The 19,123-nt window shown below is 44.9% G+C and overlaps 1 protein-coding gene across 4 annotated transcripts in view; it reads left to right on the top strand.

The window, feature by feature from the left end:
- Positions 1-19,123, top strand: part of LOC106612972 (protein Aster-B) — an 81,019-nt gene that overhangs the window by 45,920 nt on the left and 15,976 nt on the right. For all 4 annotated transcript variants that reach the window (XM_082956361.1, XM_082956362.1, XM_082956360.1 and 1 more), the window contains exons 4-5: positions 13,273-13,492; positions 18,678-18,698. In XM_082956361.1, the coding sequence (XP_082812487.1) occupies positions 13,273-13,492; positions 18,678-18,698 (241 nt within the window). The remainder of the gene's footprint in view (positions 1-13,272; positions 13,493-18,677; positions 18,699-19,123) is intronic.

The raw sequence follows: 19,123 nt of genomic DNA, 5'->3' as shown, positions 1-19,123 counted from the left end.
AATCTAACCACACTGTCCGATTTCAAAAAGGCTTTACAACGAAAGCAAAACATTAGATTATGTCAGCAGAGTACCCAGCCAGAAATAATCAGACACCCATTTTTCAAGCTAGCATATAATGTCACATAAACCCAAACCACAGCTAAATGCAGCACTAACCTTTGATGATCTTCATCAGATGACAACCCTAGGACATTATGTTATAAAATACATGCATGTTTTGTTCAATCAAGTTTATATTTATATCAAAAACCAGCTTTTTACATTAGCATGTGACTAGCATGTGACTAGCATTCCCACCGAACACTGCCGGTGAATTTACTAAATTACTCACGATAAACGTTCACAAAAAACATAACAATTATTTTAAGAATTATAGATACAGAACTCCTCTATGCACTCGCTATGTCCGATTTTAAAATAGCTTTTCGGTGAAAGCACATTTTGCAATATTCTCAGTAGATAGCCCGGCATCACAGGGCTAGCTATTTAGACACCCAGCAAGTTTAGCACTCACCAAAGTCAGATTTACTATAAGAAAAATGTTATTACCTTTGCTGTTCTTCGTCAGAATGCACTCCCAGGACTTCTACTTCAATAACAAATGTTGGTTTGGTCCCAAATAATCCATTGTTATATCCAAATAGCGGCGTTTTGTTCGTGCGTTCAAGACACTATCCGAAAGGGTAAATAAGGGTGACGAGCACGGCGCATTTCGTGACAAAAAAATTCTAAATATTCCATTACCGTACTTCGAAGCATGTCAACCACTGTTTAAAATCAATTTTTAGGCCATTTTTCTCATAAAAAAGCGATAATATTTCGACCGGGAAAGCGTGTATACGTACAAAGAGAGAGAAAATAAAAACATCTCGTGCCCTCGTGCACGAGCCTGAGTCTCAGAGTACTCTGACCGGCCACTATCCAAACGCGATAATGCTTTTCAGCCTGGGGCTGCCTCGATATCATTCAGCTTTTTCCCGGGCTCTGAGAGCCTATGGGAGCCGTAGGAAGTGTCACGTTACAGCAAAGATCCTCAGTCTTCAATAAACAGAGACAAGAAGAACAAGATCTTGTCAGAGAGGGCACTTCCTGTAAGGAATCTTCTCAGGTTTTTGCCTGCCATATGAGTTCTGTTATACTCACAGACACCATTCAAACAGTTTTAGAAACTTTAGGGTGTTTTCTATCCAAAGCCAATAATTATATGCATATTCTAGTTACTGGGCAGGAGTAGTAACCAGATTAAATCAGGTACGTTTTTTATCCGGCCGTGTCAATACTGCCCCCTAGCCCTAACAGGTTAAACAAGGTTTACCTACGGGTAGTGTATGCCCATGGGCGACTTGTCTTGTTACACCCTTTTCCCACCAAACAAACAGAAAAACACTATAACAAAACTCACAGGATAACCGGACAAATGTGACATATAGTGTTGTAAAACAAAAGTTTGTTCAATATAGAAAGAGAGAGCTGGGGACACAGCGAGCGAGATTGAAAGAGAATGTGTTACAGAGAGAGGTTGAACACAAAGAGATTGATCTGGGGAGAAAACAACTGACTGGGTTTTTAAACCAAGGGAAAGGGGCTGTGATTGGGTGAGGGAAGAGGAGCAGGTGTCTTCTGTTTGGGGACTGATTGATGACTGATTGGTGAATGATGATTGTCACCTGTGAGGGGAGAAGGAGAGAAAAGAAACACACAGAGGATACCTGTATCCGTAACACTTTGTCTGATGATGCTGTGACACACCGCCCCAGACCATGACGCACCTTCCATCTCCAAATCGATCCTGCTCCAGAGTACAGGCCTTGGTGTAACGCTCATTCCTTTGACGATAAATGCGAATCCGACCATCACCCCTAATGAGACAAAACCGCGACTCGTCAGTGAAGAGCACTTTTTGCCAGTCCTGTCTGGTCCAGCAACGGTGAGTTTGTGCCCATAGGCGACGTTGTTGCCAGTGATGTCTGGTGAGGACCTGCATTACAACAGGCCTACAAGCCCTCAGTCCTGCCTCTCTCAGCCTATTGCAGACAGCCTGAGCACTGATGGAGGGATTGTGCGTTCCTGGTGTAACTCAGGCAGTTGTTGTTGCCATCCTGTACCTGTCCCGCAGGTGTGATGTTCGGATGTACCAATCCTGTGCAGGTGTTGTTACACATGGTCTGCCACTGCGAGGATGATCAGCTGTCCACCCTGTCTCCCTGTAGCGCTGTCTTAGGCGTCTCACAGTACAGACATTGTCATTTATTGCCCTGGCCACATCTGCAGTCCTCATGCCTCCTTGCAGCATGCCTAAGGCACGTTCACGCAGATGAGCAGGGACCCTGGGCATCTTTCTTTTGGTGTTTTTCAGAGTCAGTAGAAAGGCCTCTTTAGTGTCCTAAGTTTTCAGAACTGTGACCTTAATTGCCTACCGTCTGTAAGCTGTTAGTGTCTTAACGACCGTTCCACAGGTCCTTCCTCATACTCTCTCTGCCACTGTCACTCTCCCGCCCTCATACTCTCTCTGCCACTGTCACTCTCCCGCCCTCATACTCTCTCTGCCACTCTCACTCTCCCGCCCTCATACTCTCTCTGCCACTCTCACTCTCCCGCCCTCATACTCTCTCTGCCACTCTCACTCTCCCGCCCTCATACTCTCTCTGCCACTGTCACTCTCCCGCCCTCATACTCTCTCTGCCACTGTCACGTTCCCTCCCTCACTCTCTCTGCCACTGTCACGTTCCCTCCCTCACTCTCTCTGCCATTGTCACGTTCCCTCCCTCACTCTCTCTGCCATTGTCACGTTCCCTCCCTCACTCTCTCTGCCATTGTCACGTTCCCTCCCTCACACTCTCTGCCATTGTCACTCTCCCTCCCTCACTCTCTCTGCCATTGTCACGTTCCCTCCCTCACTCTGCCACTGTCCCTCTCACCCCTCTTCTACTCTATCAGCCTGTGTGTGCCTGTGAATATTGGATAAAACTAGTGATTGCGAGAGTTGAGAACACCCTTGCTTGGATACAGACATAGCAGGCGCACCAGTCAAGAGGAAGCGCTGACAAATGCATGGGCAACAGGGCGCACCAGTCAAGAGGAAGAGCTGACAAACACACAGGGAACAGGAGAGAGGGGAGTCTCTGAGTGAAAAAGGGAGGGAGGGAGCAGCCTTAGATAGACACAGAGAGATAGAAATAGGCTGTGGACTAGCCTCAGTACACTCTCCAAAAGGAACACTCTGTGCTCTCCTCTCTGCTTCCTCTCATCTGCCTGGCATGCTCCAGAACCCTTCCTCCCCCCTTCCCCTCATCCTCCTGTCCCTCCTCCTTCCCCCCATCCGTGGCTCCCTCTGGTTGAATGAAGCCTTGGCTTGAAAGGGGGCTGATCGCATCGGCGCTGGGTCTACATGGCTACCAGGTTAGTGGGGAGGGAGAGAGCAGCCTGCCTGTCTGCATGCAGAAAGACAGACACACTTGTGCTGCATTCCAATGCTGTATATGCAGATGAAGGGGGTGGAAGGGGAGTGTCAGTCAACAGCCCAGCGATCCTCTTGTCCCGTTTGGCAGGTGTTGTCACAGGGACGTAATCTAGCTTGTTATTAAGAGATCACGCTGGCAGGAGGAGATCAGACCCCTAAGCCTGCTGAAGGAAATCTCCCAGGGCTCTTCTCTTCTCTCTCTTCTGTTCTGTTCTCTCCCGGGGAGAGAGGAGGAGAAGGAGCACTCAGATGAGCCTTGGATGAACAGCTCCTTGCTGCTCCTTTCTCTATATGAGGATATGGAGGTTTTTGAGTGCGTCACAGCAACCAACGGAAGCTGGATGTTTGTGAACAATGTAAAGGATGCTGTTGTGCCTATGATTGACTGGTGAGGACTTGAGACCATTGATCGGCTTGGATATGGTGGCCTTGTAGTTCTGTGGCCCAAGCGGATTTAACGTGTGTGTGGGTAGTTGGGGGGGGGGGGTAGTGTGTTTATTGTATGGAGTTTATTGCATGGGTGTATTTATGTGATGTTTGAGTGTGGTGTGTGAAAGTGTAGGCTAGTATTAGTTGTGTGTATGTGCTGTTTGAAGCTGTGTCATGCATGATTTGTGTGCGTGCGTGTGTTTTGCCGTTGAGCTCGGTCCACCCCTGCACTTTTAGCATGGTGAAGCACAAGGTCCATTGTCAGATGGGTATTTTCCAGGGTCAGCAAAAGCGTCAGTGAGAACAAGGCCCCTCGGAACAGCCCGGAACTCTGTGCATTGTGAAGCAAAGCGAAGCGTTGCCCTTCTCGTTTGGATAGCCTGAGCCCAGAGATTTAGAGCGCATTACAAAAAGACAGCAACAAAGTGTCTCCGGATTTGCTTTTCTCACTGGGCATGTGTAGAGTACCAATCTCATTATGATGCTTTTCAACCTGTATCTTATTGCTCAGTGTTCTTTCTTTGACCATCATTTGCTTGTGTGATCTATATTTGGTCTATTTGTGTTCCATGTGCAGTCCAAGTGCATTGTTTTGTCGTTCTGCTGCAGTATGTACAGTCCGTGTTCTTATCAACCTTATCTTACATACAATACAGTCAGGACTGATTGTTTATGGTGCTGTAATGCAGATGAGCCCAGCTGCTTCCCTGCCTTAGGGACCTGCTGTAGCTACACACACAACCTGGTCTCAGGGCAATTTGTAGGATTTGGTACGTACGTTTAGTATGATATATTACATTACTTTAGGATACATTCATAATGTAAAATTATCATACAAATTAGAGGATGTACAGTAACATACGTCTTACCCGGTTGTACAGCAGCATACGAATTGCTTGAAGTAACATATTATACATCTTTGAGAACGTATAGTATTATATGTCTTTCTCTGAGGCCAGTTTGCTTGTTGCATCGTAACAACAAAGGAGAATTATGGGCAGAATTTCTGTTGGTGGTTAGGTGAACTAACGACAAAGGTTAGACAAATTATGCAGCAGGTTAGGTCAAATGGGTTAAGGTTAGAATTAGGTTTAGGGGAAGAGTTAAAATGCTACAGTTGTCTCTGACTCGACTCGAGCATGCAACCTTTGGATTGCTAGACGGTCGCAGTAAAGACTCATACATCCTCCCCGACCAACCTCCCTACTTTCTGTCTAAAGTATGTAAATGTAAATGTAAAGTAATTAGACCATTAGTAGGTATCATACGTCTTGGAGGGGCTCAGAAATAAGTATTGTATGGCTGTGAGGCCAGGCTTCAAAACTGTATGCAAATGATGTTATTAGATGGAAGATTGAGTATTATACTAATGTAGCAGGGGAAAAGGTGCAGGTTACCCAGTTCTACTCAGTCCTCAATCAAAGTCAGCCATGACAGTGTTGTCTCTCCCTCCCTCTCCAAATGCCTTACTTCCAGTTAAAAGGCCAAGCTCAACAGAAGATCTGGCTCTGCCCAGTAGATTATATATAGAAGCATATTATGAATATTTAAATAAATTCTCTCTAGTCACAGTTGCTATAGCAATATTCATATAGACGGTGCTTTGTTGCGCTTTTTTGTGGGGGCTAGAAGCCAGATAGGCTTTTTAGCTGTTTACCCACAATCCACCATGCATTGTCTCTCACTAGTCATGACAACCACATCATTTTTCTCTTACGAGTCATAATAAACAAATGGTGCAGCTACTTTAATGTTTTGTGTTATTGTTCTGGGTCAGCTTCAGGTATAGGCTAACATCCAGAAACGGCTGTCCCTATTGTTCTGGGTCAGCTTCAGGTATAGGCTAACATCCAGAAACAGCTGTCCCTATTGTTCTGGGTCAGCTTCAGGTATAGGCTAACATCCAGAAACAGCTGTCCCTATTGTTCTGGGTCAGCTTCAGGTATAGGCTAACATCCAGAAACGGCTGTCCCTATTGTTCTGGGTCAGCTTCAGGTATAGGCTAACATCCAGAAACGGCTGTCCCTATTGTTCTGGGTCAGCTTCAGGTATAGGCTAACATCCAGAAACAGCTGTCCCTATTGTTCTGGGTCAGCTTCAGGTATAGGCTAACATCCAGAAACAGCTGTCCCTATTGTTCTGGGTCAGCTTCAGGTATAGGCTAACATCCAGAAACAGCTGTCCCTATTGTTCTGGGTCAGCTTCAGGTATAGGCTAACATCCAGAAACGGCTGTCCCTATTGTTCTGGGTCAGCTTCAGGTATAGGCTAACATCCAGAAACAGCTGTCCCTATTGTTCTGCAGTAGGATGCCATTCTTACTGCCCATGCATCTGTCCTCTCATGCTGAACAAACGGGAGACAATTTACTTGACAGTAATGTGTAATGGCCTGTCACACATGTTACGTTTGGTTCATAGAGTAACCCATTGTAGCATATGTACTTATTCCTCATGTTATTATTTTAAAAGATTCTGCATGGTTGGGAAAGTAAGCGTTTCGCTGTTAGTCTACACCTGTTGTAAACGAAGCATGTGACAAATTTGGCTAAGGCTCTCTTGTCTGACTTTACATGTTAGCAGCATGTGTACCTGGTCTTGTCTAATAAGCAAAGACAAGCATTACTGGGAGTGAGCTGATCAAACCTCCATTCATATGTAGAGGATTTATCCATGTTCCCATTGTTTTGGTTTATCTCAAGAGGAGAGCACTGCCGAGAATTCCTCCCTGACGAAAAGCAGTGATGTTGGTTTCCATGGAGACGCAGCCTTTATCATGTTGAGGGATGTGTGATCCAACTCTGAATGCTCATGATAACTTGCAGCACTGTTCTGAAAATTTTTCAGACGCACATTCAATGCATTTAGGCTCTTGGCATGCAATATTAGTCGGTTTAGGTTGATAATGAATGTTTTGAAATACAGGTGCATAGGCTTCTATCCAATCAGGAGACAGAGAACAGAGCTGACAGCAGGTGATGTTAGGGCCTGTGATCATCATGACCCTGTGGTCAGTCAGAGCCATTACACTTATGGAGTGAGACTGGCCATAATGGGGTTATAAACCCACAGTTAATGGTGATGATGACTGGCAGATATCTGACTGGGTAGGTGTAGTACGGTGTGTCCTGTGTGCTCAGCTCTGATCTTAACTCTGTCTGCTTCTGTGGATCTGATGAAAGTCAGGTGAGCGTGAGATCGTTAGTAACTGAGCCAGGATGTGACATGAAAGATGATGCAGCTCACACAGCCCACTGGCATATGAGAACTGTTCTGTGTGTGTGTCTGCGTCAATGTGCATCCAGGTGCATATGCGTCCTGTGGGTGCGTATGTCTATACTTGTGTGTGTGTGTGTGTGTATCTCAGACAGACAGTCAATGGGTTCAGACAGTGATTCACACGCAGGAGAAATAGCAGTGTCCTCTGCTTTGTACCAGCTCATTGCATTATTCACTGATACCACAACACTACATATTATGAGGGCCGCTTGTAAGACATTTCCTGTACACTCATATCCTGTGCACTTTTACATGCATACATTGACATACAGTTGAAGTCGGAAGGTTACATAGACCTTAGCCAAGTATATTTAAACTCAGTTTTTCACAATTCCTGACATTTAACCTGTTGGGGCTACGGGTTAGCAATGAACCCCGAGACGGGATTGCTAGCAAGGCTGGAAATTCAAAACATCAAAAATCTAATAATTTCAATTTCTCAAACAATCAACTATTTTACACCATTTAAAAGATAAACATCTCCTTAATCTAACCACATTGTTCGATTTTCAAAGAGGCTTTAAGGCGGTGAAATTCAGATTTTTTTCTTCTCTGAAATGCTTCCGGTGAACAACGTTACAATTTACAAAATTACTATTCGAAAACATTGGTAAATTATAATATTGTCATTCAAATAATTATACTTTAACATTTCGTAAATGCTACTGTATTGCCAGATTTCAAAATAACTTTACTGGGAAATCACAAGTTGCAATAAACCGGGTGCTGTGCTAAGAACAATAGGCTAGGCTATATAGGTTAGCATCATCTTGTAACCAGCTAATATCAATAATACTATCGTCAATAATCCCTTACCTTTGATTATCTTCATCCATTGGCACTTCCAGGAATCCCAGGTCCACTACAAATGTGGTTTCTTTTGACAAAGTTCATAATTGATGTCCAAATAACTCCAAGTTGTTAGCGCTTCGGTGGCTACTAAAAAGTAGCGCGGGGGGGGTGGGAAGTCACGGCGAAAAGTTAAAAATATAATCTATTTATGTTCGTTCAAACATGTCAAACGTTGTTTAGCATCAATCTTTAGAGCCATTTTTAACGTGAAACATCAGTAATGTTTCAACCCGACCTCTCCTGTGTCTAGAAAAACATTTTTGAAAAGTGTCTCGCGTCACATGATTGCACAGGTGCAGGCAATAATGGAAGTGACGACATCCCAGGGAGGTCAACTTCCCTGCATTCTAATTCGATCTCTGTTCATCATAGACGCTTCAAACAACTTTATAAAGATCGCTGACATCTAGTGGAAGCCGTATGAGTTGCGAAATGAATCCTTTCTCACTGTGGTATCTATTAAACAATGACAACAAAAACATAGTACAGCCACAAAATTCTTTTTTTCTCTCAGGTTTTCTCAGGTTTTTGCCTGCCATATGAGTTTTGTTATACTTACAGACACCATTTTTAGAAAATTCTGAGTGTTTTCTATCCAAATCTGGTAATAATATGCATATCCTAGCTTCTGAGTTGGTGTAGGTGGCAGTTAAAAATGGGCACATATTTTTTTCAAAATTCTCAATACTGCCCCCTAGCCCCAACAGGTTAATCCTAGTAAAAATTCCCTGTTTTAGGTCAATTAGGATCACCACTTTATTTTAAGAATGTGAAATGTCAGAATAATAGTAGAGAGAACGATTTATTTCAGCTTTTATTTCTTTCATCACATTCCCAGTGGGTCAGAAGTTTACATACTCAATTAGTGTTTGGTAGCATTGCTTTTAAATTGTTTAACTTGGGTCAAACGTTTCGGTTAGCCTTCCACAAGCATCCCACAATAAGTTGGGTGAATTTTGGCCCTTCCTCCTGACAGAGCTGGTGTAAATGAATCAGGTTTGTAGGCCTCCTTGCTCGCACACACCTTTTCAGTTCTGCCCACAAATTTTCAATAGGATTGAGGTCCGGGTTTAGTGATGGCCACTCCAATACCTTGACTTTGTTGTCCTTAAGCTATTTTTCCACAACTTTGGAAGTATGCTTGGGGTCATTGTCCATTTGGAAGACCCATTTGCGACCAAGCTTTAACTTCCTGACTTATGTCTTGAGATGTTGCTTCAATATATCCCCATAATTTGTCTTCCTCATGATGCCATCTATTTTGTGAAGTGCATCAGTCACTCCTGCAGCAATGCACCCCCACAACATGATGCTGCCACCCCCGTGCTTCACGGTTGGGATGGTGTTCTTCGGCTTCCAAGCCTCCCCCTTTTTCCTCCAAACATAACAATGGTAATTATGGCCAAACAGTTCTATTTTTGTTTCATCAGACCAGAGGACATTTTTCCAAAAAGTATGATCTTTGTCCCCATGTGCAGATGCAGTCTTTTTTATGGCAGTTTTGGAGCAGTGGCTTCTTCCTTGCTGAGCGACCTTTCAGGTTATGTTGATATAGGACTCGTTTTAATGTGGATATAGATACTTTTGTACCTGTTTCCTCCAGCATCTTCACAAGGTCCTTTGCTGCTGTTCTGGAATTGATTTAAACTTTTCGCACCAAAGTACGTTCATCTCTAGGAGAAAGAACGTGTCTCCTTCCTGAGTGGTATGACGGCTGCGTGTTTATACTTGCGTACTATTGTTCATACAGATGAATGTGGTACCTTCAGGCATTTGGAAATTCTCCCAAGGATGAAGCAGACTTGTGGAGGTCTACATATTTTTTTCTGAGGTCTTGGCGGATTTCTTTTGATTTTCCCATGATATCGAGCAAAGAGGCACTGACTTTGAAGGTAGGCCTTGAAATACATCCACAGGTACACCTCCAATTGACTCAAATTATATCAATTAGCCCATCAGAAGCTTCTAAAGCCATGACATAATTTTCTGGAATTTTCCAAGCTGTTTAAAGGCACTGTCAACTTAGTGTATGTAAACTTCTGAACCACTGGAATTGTGATACAGTGTAAACAATTGTTGGAAAAATTACTTGTGTCATGCACAAAGAAGATGTCCTATCCGACTTTCCAAAACTATAGTTTGTTAACAAGAAATTTGTGGAGTGGTTGAAAAATGAGTTTTAATGACTCGACTTCAACTGTATACCGTTAATTTCCAACTTCAACTGTATACCGTTACACACACATTTTCTTATACAGGTACATAGGCCTATTCTCACAAATGCTCAAACATATTCTGAATCATCGTTGTCTTGTATGTTGAAGTATTATGCAGTAGGTACGTGTGCATACAGTCAGTTCTCCAGAAACCTGCAGTACATTTGTGCAAATACAAACACAATTTTGCTTATCAAATAACAACACCACATAATTTGTTTGTAACCAAAATGTACTCTATCAGAGCTGATGATCCATCCATCCCATTAGTTAGATGAGAGATCAGCTCTTGGTACTGCAGAGCACAGCCACAGAGATCACTGACAGTTAGGATTTAGCCAGTTCCCCACCCAGTTCCCCACCCAGTTCACTACCTACAGCACCACCCAGTTCCCCACCCAGTTCACTACCTACAGCACCACCCAGTTAACCACCCAGTTAACCACCCAGTTCCCCACCCAGTTCACTACCTACAGCACCACCCAGTTAACCACCCAGTTCACTACCTACAGCACCACCCAGTTAACCACCCAGTTCCCCACCCAGTTCACTACCTACAGCACCACCCAGTTCCCCACCCAGTTCACTACCTACAGCACCACCCAGTTCCCCACCCAGTTCACTACCTACAGCACCACCCAGTTAACCACCCAGTTAACCACCCAGTTCCCCACCCAGTTCACTACCTACAGCACCACCCAGTTAACCACCCAGTTCACTACCTACAGCACCACCCAGTTAACCACCCAGTTCCCCACCCAGTTCACTACCTACAGCACCACCCAGTTAACCACCCAGTTCACTACCTACAGCACCACCCAGTTAACCACCCAGTTCCCCACCCAGTTCACTACCTACAGCACCACCCAGTTAACCACCCAGTTCCCCACCTAGTTATCCACCCAGTTCACTATCCAGTTCCCCACCTAGTTCACTACCCAGTTCACTACCCAGTTCCCCACCCAGTTCACTACCCAGTTCCCCACCTAGTTCACTACCCAGTTCCCCACCTAGTTCACTACCCAGTTCACTAGCGTTGACCAAAAGCAGTGTATTATAAAGGGAATAGGGTGTCATTTGGGACGTTGTCTTTGCAGGCTGGTCTCAGAGACAGGACCTAATAAACAGGTTGGCCTGTGGTTCGGGAAGGGAAGCGTCCCTCGCTCCACTCTTCTACTTCTCTCCTCCTTTCCTCTCCTCCTCACTTCCTCGCCTCTCCTTCACTCCTCTCCTATCCTCCTCTCCACTCCACTCCTCTCCTATTAGCGCTACATGTTTCTCTACCTCTATCCAATCTGTCTGTCTTGAGCATCTGTAATGTTGGCAGTATACAATGGCCAGGAGAGTTTGACTTTGGGAAGGCTGGAGATGGAGGAAGAGGGAGTAGACCAGTAGATATAGAAAGATGGATGGAGGGAGGGAGGGAGGGGCTGGCACCGTTCCTCCTGTCCCCTGCTACAGTGTTCTCTGGTCATATTTTCAGCTTGTGTTCAGATTGACAATTGCACCATAACTCAACTGAATATCAAAAACATTATAATAACCATGGTACTTAACTGTCCCTGTTACTCTGAGGGTCTGCTCATGGACTTGTTCTCATCTGTCCAGAATCGTTAGAAAAGCCTTATTTTGTCTATAGCTCATCTTTCTATGGTGTCGATAACTTGTTCAGTCTGAAGAGATTGAAAACAGCACCTACATCATTAGGATTTTTAAGCATGAAAATGAGATGGCAGAAAAGCTATCCAATAAAGGTTTAAATGTCAATGTCAGGTAGATTAAGTCAAATTATTTTCCAAGTATAATTTTTCAGTGTGTATTTACACGTGCACCCCGGGTGAGGGTTTCTCCTGGCTCTTTAAAGATACAGCAGTGGGATATTACATCCATTATCTTACTCATGGTTTTCACTACTCCTCATGACTCATGTAGAGTATGCCATCTGTTTTTGACCATGCTATTTTTTCTGGTGCTTGCTGCTGCTGCTGTTGTTGTTGTTGGTCTGTGGGTTATGTACCTTAGCTGCTGCTGTTGTTGTTGTTGGTCTGTGGGTTATGTACACTAGCTGCTGCTGTTGTTGTTGTTGGTCTGTGGGTTATGTACACTAGCTGCTGCTGTTGTTGTTGTTGGTCTGTGGGTTATGTAGGCTAGCTGCTGTTGTTGTGGTTATTGATCTATGGGTTATGTAGGCTAGCTGCTGTTGTTATTAACTGTGTTAGTGGGTAGCTTTCAAGCCTATTTGCTGTGATGTAACCTGAATACTCACTCCGGGGATGAATGGGAACATACGTCTCAGTCTTTACATGGTACACTAGTAGGCCTAGCATTGCCTGTGGGACGGCAACACATTAGCATCATTAACATTTAGCCAGCAGCATACCACCCTGCATCCCATTGCTGGCTTGCCTCTGAAGCTAAGCTGGGTTCGTCCTGGTTGGTCCCTTGATGGGAGACCAGATGCTGCTGGAAGTTAGAGGGCCAGTAGGAGGCACAGTGATTGGGGACAGGGCAGTCATTGGGGATATTGCCCTGTGTAGGGTGCAGTCTTTTGGATGGGACGTTAAACGGCTGACCTGACTTTCTGTGGTCAGTAAAGATCCCATGGCACCTATCATAAGAGTAGGGGTGTTAACCCCGGTGTCCAGGCTAAATTCCCAATCTGGCCCTCATACCATCACGGTCACCTAATCACCCCCAGCTTCAAATTGGCTCATTCATCCCCCTTCTTCTCCCATATAACTATTCCACAGGTTGTTGCTGTAAATGAGAATGTGTTCTCAGTCAACTTAACTTACCTGGTAAAATAAGTGTAACAAAAAAATGGCGTACACTTAGATAAGGTGTTTTAAATGAACTGTAGAGTGGTACTATTAGTTACTCCTGTGTTATTCATGTAATGTGTGACATTGTTTTTTAATGGGTTTTGCTCCGTCCCTACATTTTCAAACAGTGCAGAATATGTTGTTTCATGATGTGATGAAAGAGTTTAGAGAAGTAGAATTAATACTCCCTCTCTCTCTCTTTCTCACCCCCAGCACTGCCAGTAACTCGAACAGGAGCACGCCTGCTTGCTCGCCCGTCCTGCGTCCTAAACGCTCGCGCTCGCCCACGCCCCAGAGCCTGGAGCCTGGTGAGAATATGGTGGAGAAGGGCCACTCGGACCACTCCTCTGATAAGTCCCCCTCCACCCCCGAGCAAGTGGTCCAGCGAACCTACTCTCTGCACTCCGCCCGCAGCGGAGGCAAGAACTCCAAGGTGAGCTTCACTGCGCAGGTGGGCCGTCTCTGTCTCAGGGCCCTCTTCTTCCCACCACCCACACTACAGTACAAGATCATTGTCCTCTTTCCACCAATCGCACTACAGCACAGTACAGGATCATAGTCCTCTTCCACCAATTACACTACAGCACAGTACAGGGGCATAGTCCTCTTCCACCAATCACACTACAAGACAGTACAGTACAGGTCATAGTCTCAAATAGTACTGCCAACAGTGCCGTTTTCAAAATGACTTGTTCATCATACAGTGCATTCATAACTCACAAATAAATAATGTCAGCCTGGCCTATCACTTCAGTTCAGCAAGACATTTGTATCATCCCTGAACACCACTTCCAATACAATCTGAAATCAACATTTATTTGGTGATCACTGAGGTGATACAGGGGGAGTAGTTATGTTTTGTGATAAGATTCTTTTCATTTTTACTGTTTACCCCTGACATAATGTCTTGATAACCTCCAAATGTTGCCAGTAAAGTCTTATTGTCTTCCTGCATTCCATAAAACATGTTCTGTAAGAAATAGTCAACGAGAAGGAGTGAGATATAGTGATATCTTGTGAAATGGCATGGTTTTATCAGCTTTTATTTTCCATTCCATAGTGATTTTACCCCCATCATACCTCCGCATCGGCACACCATACTGGATCAAACATGCCATCCTCATGTAGCCCCAATTGACAGTGGTACAATGTACTTCTGATAATCGCTGCTATGACTCTGATAGGGTAATGTCCAACTCCCATCCTCAAACTATAGGTCAGATCTAACTGTCACTCTCGTACAATTGGCCAATCATAGACTGAGTAACGAGACCCTCAGCACATCAATTGTGGATAAGGACCCATCATCATCATCATCATCATCAGGAAAGATGCTTATACCACAGGTTCACCGTATTCTTCCCTTATTACCTCCCTCCCTCTTTCCTTCCCTCCCTCCCTCTTTCCCTCCCTCCCTTTTCCCCTCCCTCCCTCCCTCCCTCCCTTTCTCCCTCTCTCCCTCCATCCCTCTCTCCCTCCATCCCTCTCTCCCTCCCTCCATCCCCTGGATCCATCTGGTCCTATCAGAGCAGCATTGTAATCACAGGCAGGGCACTCAGTCAGTCAGCCCACTCCATCGCAGCACTCAGCCAGTCATTAACTGCAGCTATCTCAACTCTGTAAGGCTCGTTCTGACAGAGGGTAGTAGGCAGGTCAAGAGGCTGTAGTCTCGCTTCTCGCTCATCAGAATCTGAATTGAAGAGTAAGGTAGTGGAGTGAAGGACAGGAGCTTTGACTGTGGGTAACTCGGCGTACATCTCAAGCAAAACATGAACATGAGAATATTGGGTGATATATTTAGTACTTTCCTCCTCTGAAAATCTTATTGTTGTGAAGTGATAAGGAGTGTGGTAGTTGGCGGTAATGGCTCTCTCACCTCTCATCCGTTTTCCCATACACTCACTGCTCACAGTGCTCCCCAGTCCTTGTGGTGTCAGACGCCTGTTGCTTTTGTTGTCATTGTGTTCTCCTCTTCTCTCATCCTTTCTTCTTGACACGGAGCGCTTGCTTTCTCTTACTTTCGCTGCTGCCATATGAAATGTCTGTGATCTGAAACTGACTGTTTAAAAAAAAAAGGGTTCTTTCAGCTGTTGTATCTTGCAGTTTTTTAGTTTCTGATTTCTTTGTTCTTCTCCTGATGCATGCTAGTCTCACAAGCGACTTTCCAAAGTAAGCATTACTCTTTTCTGTTCTTTAACCCCACCCCACCTCCATGTCTTGTGAGCTGTCCTGTGCCCCCTCCACCCACCTCTTCCATCTGAACACACTCCCTGCAGATGGTATCCATGTTGCTATAACCTTCTCCTCTACCCCCCTCTGCCACCCTGCCACCTTTCCTCTCATCTAACTCCCTGCAGGGCTGCTGGCTTTCAGACACGTCTCTCTCCCAGCTTGTCTCAGTGTGCTTCAGTATGTTCTTTAGTATGTTCTATCTCCTCCAACCCCTGCCCCAAGTCCATTAAAACTTCAACATAGCTCATTGTTGTGTCTAAACAAAGAACACCCTAATCTCTGAGATGCTGAGTATGTGCCTGAATGCAGAGGGAAGGTGGCAGGGGGAGACTGTAAAATTCCTTCCGCATCCCTTTCCACCACTCCTGTGTGACATGAATTTTTGCTGACCCTAGAGCTTTCTACATCAGAAGCTCCTTTTCTCTGCCTCGCACCACAAGCCCAGAATACACCACTCCTCTCCTCAGACAAGGCAGCAGCAGAGGCCATGTGTCACCGGTTAGTTACAGCATTCTCATGAAAGGACCCCTTGATGCACGTCAGCACATTCGCTGCATTCGGCTACATTCAGCTTTGTCACGGACTATGAGACAGGCAGACAGGATGGTGTTAATGGCAGCCAAGCGACATTCGGTCAGTTGAGTTGGTGTTCATGCGGCGTCAGTCCCATTTCACAGCACACCCAGTCGATGACATCACCCCTCAGGCCCGTGGTGTGGCCGAGTGCCAGCCCTCTCTGGTCCCACGTGAGCCCCCGGCCAGCGGTCAGCAGGAGTCACATGACCCTGGCACTGTGTGCAGTCGCCCAGGCAACGTGAGCTCTGTCACCCTAGTCTAATGCAATCCAGAAACACACAGACAGGCAGGCAGGGAGAGGGGCTCCTCTCTGTAGAGGACCTGGGCCGGCGGTCCAACACTAACTAATTGGCTGGCCGCTTCAGTGATGACGGCTCTGCTCAGTCTCCCACTGTCACCAATCAATGAGGCTGTTTATGGAACTGTAAACAGTAAGCAGCACTACAGAGAGAGTACATAGAGACTCAGCATAAATACCCATCTCAGACCAAAACACTGAGACATGGACACATCATGAAAGTAGAGTTAGATAGGACAATAGTGTGTCTTGGCACTACAAGTACGCAAACCTGGATATTTTAGTGTTTTGGCCTAGTACTCTTAGTACACATGCAAATCAAAAACAAAGCCTTTTCCCCTCTCTTGTTTCTGAGCTCTTTCCTTCATGTTGGTTAACTCTTCATTTTCTTTTTAATTTCCTTTCAGTATGACAGACTTAACCTGATTAAAGTAAGCATTTCCTGTTGCTTTTATTTGCCCATTGATCCCCTAGCCCGATTTGACCAGTGACGACCTCTTCCCATCCTCTGTAGATGTGTGATGCACAGGTGGCCAGTGGTACCTTTATTGGGGAGGATGGGCTCATAGTACTGACTGGGAAGGAATAAATGGAGTGTTATCAAACACATGGTTTCCATTTACTCTATTCCAGCCATTATTATGAGCCGTCCTCCTCTCAGCAGCCTCCTGTGGTGTGATGTCAGTCAGCGCCCCTAGCTGTCTCCACTTCCTGTCTCAGACCAGAACATCCTCCTCTCCTCCCTCCTTAAAGTGTCACTCCTTTTGTACAAAGTTATATATCAAAACGTTGATATAACATCTCAGTTGGTAGAGCATGGTTGGTTGTGTGTTTTAGTAGTATGAAAAAGTACGAAAATGTATGCACTTAGATCTGATTATTCTTTAGGCTTGGTGCTACAGTCTTTATTTACTGTTCCACTGGTTTGATCAGGCCTTCTCAGTTCTGTTTGTCAGAACTACATTGTTGTTCTAGTGTTGATTGAAGCTATGTGGGTTATACCTGATAGGTTTGTCTGGGTTACAGCTAGCGCTGGCCAGTTCTGGTTTGGCCCGGTTGAGTGAGTGAGTGAGTGAGTGAGTGAGTGAGTGAGTGAGTGAGTGAGTGAGTGAGTGAGTGAGTGAGTGAGTGAGTGAGTGAGTGAGTGAGTGAGTGAGTGAGTGATGGCCCTGACTCTGGCCTGGTTGTGTAAAGTAACTAGTCGTTCCAGGCCTTTCTGATCCTCAGGGGAATCCAGGTCAAGACACTACTACCGTACACAAGCTCTCTCTGTTACACAGTGCACTTAATCAGTGGGTGTTAACCTGATTCGTAGTGCTGCTGACACACATCCCCAGACACACATGTGCTTCGTGGGGAAGCAAACATGTGCATGCATGTCTAAATCACATCTACACACTTGTAGGCTATAAAGATGCACTTACAAACATGCAATTACATCAACTCTAAAACACATTTACAATGGCACGCATACACACACACACTTTGCAGACACCTTAAGGCTTAAGTCGTCTCTCACGCCTCTGTCACCTTCAGATGAGATTAGCCCTGTCCACGTCAGAGCCCAAAGCCCAGGGACAGGACTGGGGCCTCACAACTCTCAGACAGGAAACACTACACGCTTATCTGATAGCTGAAATATTGGATTATCTACATTCACATCTCCAAAGGATTGATTGACAATAGTACCCTCGCACCAGTATGCCTCTTGTATGTTGCCACTGAAATGACAAAACATATTATTTGTAGTTGCCTGGTCAAGTTTTTTTTATGGCGTCAAGAGGAAGCCATTTTGTTCTACTCCTGCTATGTACTACTTGACACAAACTGACATTTATTTATCGCTAAAATCGTGCTTGATTATCCTGCCCTTTTTTCACCCACTGGATGCTCCCTAGCATGCCTCCCTTTCGGATCACAATGGTGAGATGTATTACACTCTCTTTATAGCCCCATAAAACAGAAGCAGGTGAGTTTATGGTTGGAATAAGCGCTCTTGTTATGGTCCTGCCAATAACAGTGTGTATACTGCCCTCTGCTGTCAGAAAATATACAACACACAGCAGTACACAATTCATCTCTATACACAAGCATTAAGAAGCAACTCTAAATCGTTAATACATCATTTTAAACAGTTAGAAACGAAGATAAATATATTGTACCACACACGACCCTAGCCCAATCTACCATCTGCTTATCAAATATCCATGCAAATGAATGTTTGTGAGGCCCAAAAACAACACAGAAATCGATGAAAAGTCTAACTAAAATATGTTCAAAGGGATACAACTCTGTTGGATAGCAGCAGATGCCTGTATTCATGGTAGGAGGTGCCCACCCAGAGGTTGACATTCACACCTTCTATAAATACCCACTTTTGGTTTTTATCGTCTCTTGACCTCTATGTGTTTATGATATTGAGCCCTGTGGCCAAGTATTGGTGTGTCCTTGTCTCATTGACTTACACTTGTCTTTGTTCTCTCCTATCTGCTTTGCTCCTCACTGTCTACAGAAGAGCCAGAGCTGGTACAATGTAAGTTTCATCCTCTTCTTACTCTTTCTGTTAAGGTGTGTGGTGTGTGTGTGTGTGTGTGTGTGTGTGTGTGTGTGTGTGTGTGTGTGTGTGTGTGTGTGTGTGTGTGTGTGTGTGTGTGTGTGTGTGTGTGTGTGTGTGTGTGTGTGTGTGTGTGTGTGTGTGTGTGTGTGTGTGTGTGTGTGTGTGTGTGTGTGTGTGTTGGTAGAGCATGGTGTGTGCAACGCCAGGGTTGTGGGTTCGATTCCCACGGGGGGCCAGTACAAAAAAAAATGAAATGAAAATGAAATGTATGTATTCACTACTGTAAGTCGCTCTGGATAAGAGCGTCTGCTAAATGACTAAAATGTAAATGTAATTATGAGGTGAAGGGTCCTAGACCCTGTTTAGAATCACACAAGGGTATATGCCAAAGGTCACTTTCA

The sequence above is a fragment of the Salmo salar genome, chromosome 09, assembly GCF_965601325.2.
Source record: "Salmo salar chromosome 09, fSalSal1, whole genome shotgun sequence".
Classification (NCBI taxonomy): Eukaryota; Metazoa; Chordata; class Actinopteri; order Salmoniformes; family Salmonidae; genus Salmo; species Salmo salar.
Note: the sequence above shows the minus strand (reverse complement) of the source record. Positions and strands in the feature narration are given on the sequence as shown.